The 12,560-nt window shown below is 44.0% G+C and overlaps 1 protein-coding gene and 1 long non-coding RNA gene across 5 annotated transcripts in view; one reads left to right on the top strand and one right to left on the bottom strand.

The window, feature by feature from the left end:
- PISD (phosphatidylserine decarboxylase) overlaps window positions 1–12,560 on the bottom strand; it is a 36,310-nt gene that overhangs the window by 16,023 nt on the left and 7,727 nt on the right. Inside the window, exon 3 of one of the 4 annotated variants that reach the window (XM_014593663.3) lies at window positions 12,190–12,365. The exons of 1 other annotated variant lie outside the window; for it this stretch is intronic. In XM_014593663.3, the coding sequence (XP_014449149.1) occupies window positions 12,190–12,365 (176 nt within the window). Of the gene's footprint in view, window positions 1–5,149; window positions 5,272–12,189; window positions 12,366–12,560 lie in introns of those variants that run through there. 2 more of the 4 variants (XM_006266976.4, XM_006266977.4) reach the window with 2 other exon arrangements.
- LOC109284649 (uncharacterized) lies at window positions 3,197–12,219 on the top strand. Its single transcript, XR_002092183.2, has 3 exons — window positions 3,197–4,137; window positions 8,717–8,802; window positions 10,954–12,219. It is a non-coding gene; the product is annotated as an uncharacterized LOC109284649 (long non-coding RNA).

Raw genomic sequence — 12,560 nt, 5'->3', positions numbered from 1 at the left:
GAAATATTCAGCTTGAGAAGTTCTCTTCTCCCACCCTACAGATTGCACCTTCCTGCATCTCCTGCTGGATGTTCTGTATTGTTAATGGGAGGAAACCAATAACAAGAGGCCAGCCCAGGGATCAGTAATGAGTGACACCTGACTTCAGTGTCAGCCACAGTATAGGGCAGGGGCAGGCAATTATTTTGGGCAGAAGGCCGCTTACTGAGTTTTGGCAAGCCATTGAGGGCCGCAAGACAGGCAGCTCAGGGCAGATAAATATTAATTTTCTAAATTTTTTAGGGGCCCCATGGGCCGGATAGAATGTCCTGGCAGGCTGCATCCGGCCCCCGGGCCGCATTTTGCCCACCCTGGTATAGGAGTTCAATATTTAAGCAGAATAGTTAATCACTAATGATTTCTGCCCAAACCAAGGGAGAAACCAGTTTTCCCTTTGCAAAGCACACCTCACACACCAGTGCCAGAAGTGATGCGGCTCTTCAGTGAGGGCTTTTTGCACTAATCCAGGGTTGGAGAGGTTACACATTGTATGGGTGGGCAAGGAAGAAAAGAGGAGTGGCAGGGCAGGCAGGAAGACGTTGAGTTGCATTCTCATGTGCTAACAGCATCCCAGTTCAGGCTGTCCCTTCAAGAACCCCTGTTACAGAGAGGCACATTTTGATGGCTGCCTTCCCTGCCCTGTTCCAGATGTTTCTTTAGAAACACCTCTAGTGCCCTAAACATGAGAGAGAAGGAAGGAAATTCATCAAACCATAGCTTTTCAGGAAGATCTCTTATGTTAAATACAAGAGCCACAGATGAGGCTGATGTAGCTACTGCGTATTAAGGGAATGCTAGTAACATGAAATGCAGTCACTTAAAAACAGTGAAACATGGTTCAGGCACAACACGTGCTTCAACACGTGCTTCATCTCTTGAATCCCCCAGCTACTTCTGTGGTTTTGTAGTCACACTTGTCTGTTTTTAACATGCTTTCTTTTTTGTTGCAGCATCAAAGGCCTATGTAAAAGGAGAATCTGACTCTACAGAGGAAGAGTGAAACAGCAGACAGGAAGTTTGATTAAAATAACCAGAAAAAGTAAGTCAGATATTTACTCTTGATCTGCTACTGACGGGAACAGGAGGAGTTTCTAGTTACAAGAATAGGTACAAATGTTGAGCCAGAAACATAATTGAAGTGGACAGAGTTCCTTTAAAAAACGTTTTGTCAGGACAAGGGGAAAGCCATTATCAAGATCCCAACAAATGCAGGGCATCCAGGCAAACTCCAGAAGCTGTGAAAAGGGAAAGGAACTATTCACAGCATTGATGCAGAGGCTGGAGAAGGGCAAGGCTGACCCTTACATTTCTTTTCCTCCTGCTCACATTCCCAACATGCAGGGGCTCCCACACGCAAGGATGTGTGCACTGCTTTTCTCTTTGCTGTTGATTTAGCCTCATTCTATAGGTCATGGGGACCTCATGGACATGTAGGAAAAATACAGAATAAGTAACATGCATTCCCAATAAACAGAACTATTCCCCCCAGAGCCAGGAGAGGAAATGCTCCTTTCAAATACTAGCTGTTCTAATGGAAGCCTCCCAACTGATGTTCCCCACCCCAAGCACGTGTACATCCTAGACTGCGGGACTGGGTTTTTATTTCCACACGGTGCTCAAGAAGCATGAGGAGAATGAAACAACCAACTTGCACCCCAGGACTGAACAAGTACTGGAACACACCACTGTTTAATGGTGGCACCGCTGAAGGTGGGAAAGGAACTTGTGATGGTGGCTACTACCCTCTAGGGCAAGAATCCTAAAGTGTCTTTATACGTGCTCCAGGGATTGGGGGGAGGGGGGCACTTTAAGTACAGCACCTCTGAGAGCCTCTCTAATTAAAGTGCCAGCAGCGTTTTGTGTATTCAGCATCCTGTGCTTCAAAATGGCAGTGAGGCGCTTTAACTAAAGCTTGTTCAACAAGTTTTAGTTAAACTGCCCATTTTGAAGCATGGGGACACTGAATGCAGGAGATGTGGAGGCTGCTGGTGCATGCTAATTAGCACACTCCAGCAGATTCAATTAATCGAGTCTGGTCTAAGGCACTGTAATTACAGCGCATCAGAGCAGCATTCCTGCACATTTACAGGCACCCCATGATACAAAGAGACTCTCTGCTTGGTAAACTTCAGGGAGAGATGGATATCAATGCAGTTTGCATCTCTTTCTCCACTCGTACATGAACCATGTAGGTGACAAGTCTTTTGTTTCTCAGAAATTCTGTTCTAGTCAACCCTTTATGCCCACCAAGAAACAAGCCCAAGGCCTATGACAAAAACCTGCTTAAAAACCGATGTACAAGCACACATGGCACATCAACGTATCACTAGCTGTACTGGAGGACCCGAGGAGAGTTTGGACCTTCTTGCCTATCCAGTACTGGGGCTTCACCCCCAACCAACCCCACCTGCCTGAACTGCCCCAGAATCCCTTGTAAGCAAGTAAAGGAAGTAGGGACTGCTTGAGGCATAAATCCCCAAAGGGGAATTATTATCTAATAATGAACAGCTAATCTGTCAGCTATGCAACTCCACTCTGCTCTGTCAGTTCACATAAGCATCAAATCCAGTGACCTCATTTAATTACTTGTCTTCTCATTACTGCTTCAAGCCCTTCCTCTCAAGACTCCAAAACACTAAACCAGGGGATTTGTAGGAATCTGAGACCACAATTAAGAAATGTCAATTTTCAAATCATGTGTGCATTGCTGGACTTGGGATCTGCCAGCCCAAGGGCCAGAAGCCCTCCCTTCCTATTCCCTGCATTTGGCACCAGTACTACCACTTAGAAATATCTGGCATAACTTAAAATAGATGTCTGCAAGCCGCGCTGCTGTTGAACTGATCCCACCCAAGAAGCACATGAGAAAATACCAAGCAGTGAAGTGTCGGGGGGAGTGAGAGGGGGGACAGTTCTGACAGGGAAACTGCCTGCCTGCACCAGAAAGACGTACTCTTAGTGGCATGTGGCAGCTCATCATCAAAGCTTCATCCCTTTCCCCCGGCCACTGCCAGTTCTCTCCGTTTGAACGTGTGTATATATTTAAAAAGAAATCTCTCTTCCCCTCCAGCTCTGCTGTGGGGTAGTCCAGCAGCAGAAACAATACCCTCCTCAGCAGCCAATCAGGATCTCTGCTACTTTAAGAGCAAAACAAAAATCCTTTCAGGCATTGGGGGAACCTGGATGCAGACTGGCTTTTGTGGGAGTCACATGATTGTTAAGGGAGTGTGTTTCCCTCCCCAGAAAGCCTGCAATCCCCTAACCTTCTTTGTAGATTTGTCAGCACCAGCTAAGAAACGCGTTACGTATCCCAATTCAGGGACGCTTTTTCCACCTATAGCTTCTAGAATTCTCCATCTGCTCCCTCTCCCCCAAAAGCCTTCCCACAATTCCCCCTACCTCAATAAGTTTTTGTAATTAGTTTTTGGGTTTTTTTTAAATGGAAACTAAAGTCACCATTTAGATGCAGTGAAAGAAATCAACATTTTGGAAAGGCCAAGAAATATTTATCATCTCTAAAAATTGCAGTTTTTCTTAACTAATCATTGATCTCTCTACTCCTGTAAAGCCACAAGACAATTTGTAGCACTCTTAACATTTGTAGTATTTTAAATTCTCCACTTCTATAACCCATCTTCCATTTCAAACACTGAACAAGTATCTTTCACCCTAGAAATCTATAGAGCCAGGTCTCTGCTGGAGTAAAAGGCATCTAAAATAAAAGCACACTGGAGAACTGGTGGTTGATATTTTACTTTTCTTCTGAAAAGGAAAATTCTTAAGTACTTAAGAGTCCAGAGTTGGAAACTCAACAAAAATAGCACAAGCCCACGTGCAACTCCTGAGCCTGACTACAGTTTTTGTGACTGGTAACACAGGAACTACGTACTCTGTTAATGCTGGTACAACTCAACCTTTACATTTTGCGGAGATTTCTAACGCTGTGACTTTTCAACTTTCTCATCTATCCTGAAATGCCAAGAGAACAGTGACTAATAAGTGGTGCTCCTTGGAGTCCAACTTGGTCTTGCTGCATCCCAAAGTCTCCGCATTCTTCCCTGGGAGTTAGCCTCTGCAGCTGCCAGAACTGGTGTCCAGGTAAGCCTGTTTTGGTTCCTTCACAGTTTTCCTGCTTTTATCTGCTCAAATGTGACAGTCACTTGGCTCCTCCCAACCATTTTTACAAGTTTCCAAGACAGGTAAACAAAACAATGGATTTCCAACCCCCCATAAAATGTTCCTGAAAAATTCATACAGGTTGGCGCACAAAAAGGGGGAAAAATTAATCTGTGCCTAACAGTAGTCATATGTACTGAAGTGTCCACCCCTCCCTATAACCCTAGGACATCACCCTAAACCAGTCATTTGTGACCCCCAACATTCTTCATAGCTCTATTTTTTACCAGTGACTTTGGATGTACCAAGTACATTTAAGTAAGACTGCAGGCTGTGAGTTTGCTCTGTTGGAAGAGTAAAAGAAGAGACCTAAGCAAGGTTTCTTCAGCTGGACAACTTCTGTGGAGAACATGATCCTATGGGACCATCACCAGATCTTAGCCCCACACTAGGCTGCCAATGCCCATCAGCCAGGACACCCAGATAGATGCCAAACCCCACCCAAAAGAAGTCCCAACTCCAATCGCAATTCACTGGCATAGTGCTAGGTCCTTGAAACAATACCAAGAGCCAGCACAGTAGGACAATACTGAATCCTACTGACCCAGAACCCTGGAGGGATTCACAAAGAAAGCTAAGCCTTCACATATGGAGAGGCATGCAAATCAGGAGGATGACTAATAGCAATCTTTGTTCTTTGTCTGCTACATGTGCATCCGCCCCTGTACAGATTCAAAGTGTTAACTCCATTGCAGGCTCATTTTTTGAAAACCACCCACAGATGACACAGAAGCTAGTTCTCTAAACTCATTTCCACCTTGAAATCCTCCTCCCCTCTCAAACAGTCCATAACACAATCCCTTCTCATGCTTATCATGTTTCTAACAGTCTAAAACCTGGGTGAAGTTACAGAGAGTAGCCACACCTCAGCACAAAAACTACACTTGGCTAAACTACAGTAACAATTTGTTCCCCACTCAGCGGAAGGTTTCACCTGTAGCTGCTGCTGTTTGCTGATGGCTAAAATAATCTTCTAGAAGCTTGACAGGATGAGCCCCAGGAGAGCAGCTTCTGAGATCTCAGACCGTTGGCACCGTCTGATTGCCAGTGCTGACCGGCTCATTGGTTAAGATAGAAGCACAAAGCACTGGGACCTCCTGTTCAGCTCATATTTCAGCCATTCAGGCTCCCGAGTGAGAACTCTTAAGGAAGCCCCAATAATCATCAAAAGCAACTGCCTTCTCACAACGCCCGAACTCTCCTGTGCCTCTTTAAGAGGCGGAGACAAGACAGGAAAAACCGAAAGGAGAGAGAGAAGGGAGAGGGAAGACTCCATGGCAACATCATTTCTCACTTCCCCTAAATTACTTGGAAGCACTTCCCAGCACTTACAAAACAGCAGACTCATACTAAAGTAGCCAGGCCTCTCACAAATCATCCGTTAGATTAGAACGTGCGAGAACATACATTTTAGGCTAACACCTGAAGCAGTTTCTAACAGTGAGAACAGTTTCCCAAATCGGGAACAGTTTCCCAAAGAGACGCATTAAAAAACTACACTTAACAAAGCACCACCCGGAATCATTACAGAACAACCTTGCAGACCAGGGCATACATTTCATACCTTGAGGATGGAAGAACATGTACCCAGGATGATCTAGGTCAAATTTTCTGCTGTGGATTACTGACATGTAACAGAACCTGGACGTAAACGTTCCCAGCTGCTGAGTACATACAGTATTAGTATGAACCCTTCAGAACATTCAGATACTTTGGTCCACAATCCCAGTGACACATTTAACTAGAAAGACTCTTACACCATGGAAGGGACTTAATTACATAAAACTTTCTCTCTGATTTGTTTGAACATTACACTGAAACTTACAATATTCTTGGATTGGCTGAAATATGGGGACAAATTTGCTGGAAAAAACACTTTTCCTCCCCCCTCCTTCTGCTTTTGCTGTTGAAATCTCCCAATTTGCCCCACAATACACATCTACCGCTCTGCTATATGCCAGGGATTGCTTCTGTATAACAACAGCTCCCCACACAGGATTCTGGCATCACAAGAAAGGAGCAAGTCCAAGACACAAACAGGCCAACTGGACTGAGAATTAGAGCAGACTGAGTACTAAATCTCCAGTAGAAGATTTTCTGTTGACCCTTTCCCAGGCTGCCTTAAGAGTCAGGATCACCCACTATGCAATAGGCTACTACCAAAAGCTCTGTGCCCACTAGATGATGTGTTCCATTACCAGACTGGTGCTGTAACTTGCTGGCACAGAGCAGGGCTGTCCCAACTGGTGGCCTGGGGGCTGCGAGAGTTAATCTACAGCCCCCCCAGACTCCTTCCAGCTGCTATTTCCCTTATTACTCCAGCTGCTACAGTCAGGGTTTCCAGACTCCCCCTCCATTTTCTGGCTTTCACTTCCTGCCCCCACCCCATGGGGTGAGGCACAGCATAGCTTGCAGTACTGGGGAGCCTCTGGTGTGGCCAGCAGCCAAGGAAGAAGGGGCGCCCACTCATGGTGCAGCAGTCTAATGGGGGAGAAACCTTGGGGAATGGGGGAGCTTGCAGGTACCCCTGCTGGTGCAGTCCCAAGCTCCTAAATTGGACAGCCCCGACAGCATTCCAGAACGATCTTTCTGCTGCTAACCATCACTGCTCATTGACCTGAAGAAACTCTGGGTACCCTGCACTTCTGAAGCCAAGCAGATGAGGTGCCTGCATACAGTAAGCTAGAACATCAAGCTATTGTCCATACACACTTCTAGGGGTCACTACAGACCAACACCACCACTGAAAGGTTCACTCTTACTGTTACACACAAATGCAACATTGCATATCACATCCGAAGTAACAACAAACCCAAGATATACAGGCAGGATGGCAGCAAAGAATTCCTCCCTCTCTAGTTAAACTCTGGTCACTGTGTCACACTGTTTATCCAAACTCACTCTTTGGCCAAGGTTTTCTCTGTGTAAATTATACTATCAGTGTATCAACACTGCCACAGTAGTCAGCAGAGAATGCAACTGCCTCCATTTAGCATGCACCATGGATGCTGTGCAGAAACACTCATCAAGAAACATTCCCTGACAGACTGGTGCTTATTGCCTCAAATCCCTCCTTCCACCCATCTGATAAATATTTTACCTGTTCAGTTCACAGCTGTCTGCTTTGCCTCATCTAATTAAATGGAAGCTAATTCCACCAGTACTCACAACAAGACATACACTAATGTGTTAATCAGATCAAGCTATTAGCCACATACTGTCTCTAGGAAAATTAAAGGAAAAAAAGCCCACACTGAAGAGCCAGTGGTTCCTGGTCCTTTTGATAAATAGGGGAAATTCATGAGAAACATAAGGGATGGCAGACACAAACCAGTAAAGATTCTTTCTTATAAAGTGTTTCCAAACAAATACAAATAGGAATATTTTTTTGATTTTTCAAAATAGTCAGTCAAAATAATATAAACACATTCCTGCAGGGACATCCTCACCAACCAGCATTATGCAGGGTATGAGAGGCAGAAAGTAAAAATGACTAACTACGTGTGCAGTATCAACCATGACATGCAACTGAGATCTGTATAACTTGAACTTTAAAACATTACCTGTAGAGTACAGCTCTTCCCCACAGGATTGATTTAGTGCTTTGGTGAGGGAATCATTAGAAGAAATTAATCAAACCCTTTGAAAATTATATTAAACATTCAAGCCCTTGTTTAGTGTATTGTAGGAAACCTTAATCATGCATCTTTTATGGCAGCTTTGAAGACGTACCTAAGGGAGGCATATTAAATGGAGGAAACTTCTACAGATTCTGGTTACACATGTATGTGTTGCTTCAGATAAATCAATTCAGTACCTGGATACACTGATACAACCTAAAAGAATTCACAAAGAACTAATTGCTGATATACAATTGCTGGCTGCTTTTTTAGATTATTCCTAATTGTGAATGATTAATAGAAACTTTGCAAATAGAATTAAAAATAAGCTCTCAGAGGAGGTACACTCTCAAAGACTAGCACAAAAAAGAAGTATCTTTCCACTTATCACTCAGAACACTTCATTTCAGTGGAAATACAACAACCACATATAGAAATCAAAGTTCACATTTTAGCAAATGATGACATTTTCAGGACTGTATTTCTGACCCAGGTCAATTGATTCATACTATCCAGAGCAAAACAATACCAAGACACCAACTGTACGCCTTAGTACATATAGAAACTACATATTGAAAAACAATGCAAATAATGTTAAAGTAATTATCTTATACTAAATTGGGGGATTTCTGATAGGTTTAAATAACTGTCAGTCCTGGCTGTTGTTTTAATTGTGTGCTATTGTATTTAAGATAAAGATCATCTTGTTTTTGTGCCAATATTAAGAATTTTTACTCTTGACAGCATCCCTGTTTGGAGCTGCTTTCATTAGCTTTTACAACATAATATAGCCAGCACCTACTTTTACACACTGGGAAGGACTTGGACATTATAGTGATGGAGACCATATGCATGCAGAAATATTTGCTTTTATTCTTTAGCTCATTGGCAGATGGTCCAGAACTGCTGCTTCTCTATCAGAATGGTGTATAAAAGTCACCTCAGATGCTCCAGACACCACAATAAGGTAATCTGAAGTGGGGAGAGGACTCTGCTTGCATATTACTTCTGCTACTGCCTTTTCTGCAGAAGCAGAAGAATCTACCTTCCATGTGGAACTAGCAGGTCAAGCACACTCTGACCTAGGTTATCTCATTTGTACACAAAGTTCAGGAGCTGTGGAATCAGGAAGTCGCAGTCACAGGTTCAGGCTAATACTATTCAAATGCGTGTGCAGCTGCTGATGCTTTCCCCACAGCCACTTTACAGTCTTTCAGACCCATCTACCCCACATAACTGCACTCCATTTCTGCCAATCCACAATCATAAACATGGAGATAGTCCCCTTCTCTCCTATCCCAAGTTTGCTTCCCACAATTTCAAAAATGCACAGAAGGAATAATGCAGACAAGTCAGCAAAAACAGGCACTTGTTTCCAGGGAAAGAAACAGTACAGATATATTTTTGGTTGAATCCACCTTTGTAACACCCCTGGGGAAGCTTGAAAATAGTTTCCCTTCCTCTCCCACCCCCCATATTTTTTCCCTCCTAACTGGCAGGGTTTCTTCCAAAGGACACATTCAGTGGAGCCTAAACCAACATAGTATATACAAGAAGGGGGGCAGAGGAACCTGCCAGCATGGCACATTGGTATTTGCCTGTCCCACTTGGAGCCTTATCTGTTTGAAATTCTTCATGCAATTCTCCACTGAACAAACAAATCCTTAAGTGCTTGGTTCCACTAAGGCTAAACCTGTACTAGCAGCTCAGAACCGAGCAGCAAACCAGTGAAAACAAGCCTGTGTATTAGTCCAAAAGAAGAAAACTAATGTGTGAAGAAAACCAAAGGAAACAGCCCTGTTTCACATTTCCATTGTGTTTCTCAACAGTGAAAAGAAGTTGCTTTCTTATCATTATGATGGTGGAAAATGCCTTGACAAAGAGTGAACACTCAGCAGAACTGTATATGTCCCCTTTGCATCATGCCATAAGGTCTTTTCTGATCCTGCTCAAAATGAACTGCGTTAGGTTGGGAAAGGAAGGCAGAGTGAACAGATAAATTCCTCAGAAACTGTTACAGCCCAAGCTGTTCACATCTGGCCTCTGGCATCAAATCCGATTTAGATCACAAATGAAAACGAGTTTAGAGATTCCAGTCTAGAGTTCCTAGTAAACATATGGCTGGCCAAAGCTCCCCCCAGACAGACAGTGCTCAGGAAGGGTAAAGGAACATTCTCTGCACTGGCCTACCCTGTCAGGCCCCAACTTTCAGATATGTCATATTTGTTCACTCACAGAAAGGGGCTGGTGGCAAAGTAGCATGAAGTCACCTCATTGTGTGTTTAGCAGCAAAACAAACCAAAATAAGTACTGTCTTTATCAGTGTATAAGAGGCACCCTCCCAAAAAAGGACAAAATTGATGAAAAATTCCACATCTGGTGTGATTGTGGGATGAGGGGTATCTCTCACATATGCCTTCAAGGCAACTGATGAAGAGGACTGGGAGGGCCGCAGGGAGGTAGAGAGCATGAGGACAGAGTTAGTGAGAAAGTCCCCCTCACAGAGTTGACCCTACTCAGACCACAAGGCAAGGAGAAATAGGGTTTCTCACAGCTCGACCACTAGGGATGGCAAGGCCCTGGAGGCTGGCCCAAGACACACACAGGGGCAAATGGCAGAATGGAAAGTGGGCAACTACAGCCTCCTTCCCCAAATTTTTTCCCAGCAGCCCCTCAAGGCAGCACAGTAATAGAATAGGCCCCAGGCCCCATCAGGGCTGTGTGTAGAAATGACTACTGTCACATATGCCTCTACTTGCTGGGTTCTCACCTGGACCTACCAATTCTCACTGGCATCTCCAGACTTTATAGGACCCCTGGGGATTGACCACCAGGACAAGATTATGGTGTTGTCTTCAATCTACCATATTGAAATTCAATAATTCTTCATTCCACAAGTTTCACATATAAAAACTCTTCACTTTTAGACCTCCTTTTTGGCAGGGAAAAATGCATTTTATGAACAGGAAAATACAGTATTGTAAACTGTCTACCATGTAACCGTAGAAGATACGACAGCTATAAAAGTTTCTGTAATTTCTCTCAATGTATGGCTCCGATTAAGTCACTTTGATTACTATGGCATGACCATGAAGCTAGTTTGCATTCTTCTTCACAGAGTGACAACACTGAAGACCTAGAATTGCTGGCATCTGGAAGAAAGGAACGAGCTTTACTTGAGGCTATAATCTAGACTCATTAGGGATTAAGGCATTGCCCTGCAGGAAACAGTTCTCAGCATGTGCCCACATGCACTTGGGTAAGAACTGCATCTATGCAAATTCTGCACTGCAAACACATCTGCGTGGGCCTGACTATCCTAGAATCTCAAACTTTCCCACATACATTCACTCAGTCTGAACTCCCTTGTGAGGAAAATGATAATAAGGCACATTTTACAGGGGGAAAAATAAAGGCAGAGATAAACTAAGTGACATGGTCAAAGTCATATTATGAGTCAACAGCAAAAGGGATACTTGGAACTAGCAACTCCTGACTCCACTTCCTCCATCTAGGGGCTGAAGCAAGCTTCTACACATGCTCTAGCCAGAGCTGTTACTGGCCTAGAGCAGCAGTCAGCAATGTTTTCTGGCAGTAAGCCAAAATTAACCAGCTTGGGTCTGAGGCAAGCCTGCACTAGGATCTAGCTGCTGCTTCTGCTTCTCCCCAGTGCTCAGGAGCAGCCTGTGGCCAAACACCACCACTGAAGCCCCCCAGCTCTGTGGGTTGCCAGCCCTTGCACACATTCAGTGCTAACTCTTTTTAAGTGCTCATATCTGTTATGCAGAAGGATGTTAATATCACTTACAGACCACCTGCTTTAATTATAAATAGCCTAAGGTCTGTTTTGAGTATCTAGACTTCATGCCAATATAGGACTGTCAACATATTTTTAAGTAAATTAAAAATTAAGAGATGCTACCAATTCAGTTGGAATGAAAGATTACTGGAAGGCTGAGATATGAACAGATTTCTTCTACTAGGCACAAGGACTGCAGTTTTCCCAAAATCTCTGCCAACCTGTGCATTATGCTTTGCCTACCAGTCCGCTCTTTGTTGTAGCTGTAAGATACAAGCTGAAGTAGACAAACGGACAAACTGTCCAAGCTGCTTCTGCTATAGGAAGCAGTAGGACGGTTAGAGCTGTACTAAGAGACAAGAGACAGCTGCAGTTCCTAGCATGCCATTACATTGGCTGCAAAAGCAGAAGTAGAAGATAAGAAAAGCAGCTTTATGCCATCTATCTGCCAGAAAAGCCACTGATAGTAAAACAACAGATTTTTCCCTTTGTTAAATGGAAAGCAGAAAGGAGCAAAACATAGTGTGCAGTACAAACTCGCTGAAAGTATCCTACCTCCCATTCTCTTGCGAGTTTGGCCGGCACCTCTAGACCCATTTTCTCCAGCTGCTCCACCTTATAATTCTCATATTTTCTGTATCCGGCATATCCCCCACCTGTAGCCACCAGGAAATGGAAGGGGCGCAGACGGAAAATACGCCCAACTGCAGCAGTATGAAGTTTTCTCTTGTCTAGAATAAAGAGAGAAAGATCTTTAGGAAGTAGAACAGATACAGAGTAAAGACAAAACTAAAAGGTTTGAGGGGACTGGGGAAGTCAGATTAGACACAAAGAACGTTCTGAGGTGCTGTGACAGAGGGCCTCCTCGGGCTGATCTCCCCGGCCTGCCCCCTGTCTCTGAGCAACTGCCCACTTATCTCGCCTGC

Source organism: Alligator mississippiensis, chromosome 10, assembly GCF_030867095.1.
Source record: "Alligator mississippiensis isolate rAllMis1 chromosome 10, rAllMis1, whole genome shotgun sequence".
NCBI classification, from domain to species: domain Eukaryota; kingdom Metazoa; phylum Chordata; order Crocodylia; family Alligatoridae; genus Alligator; species Alligator mississippiensis.
This window is presented reverse-complemented; position numbering and strand designations above follow the sequence as displayed.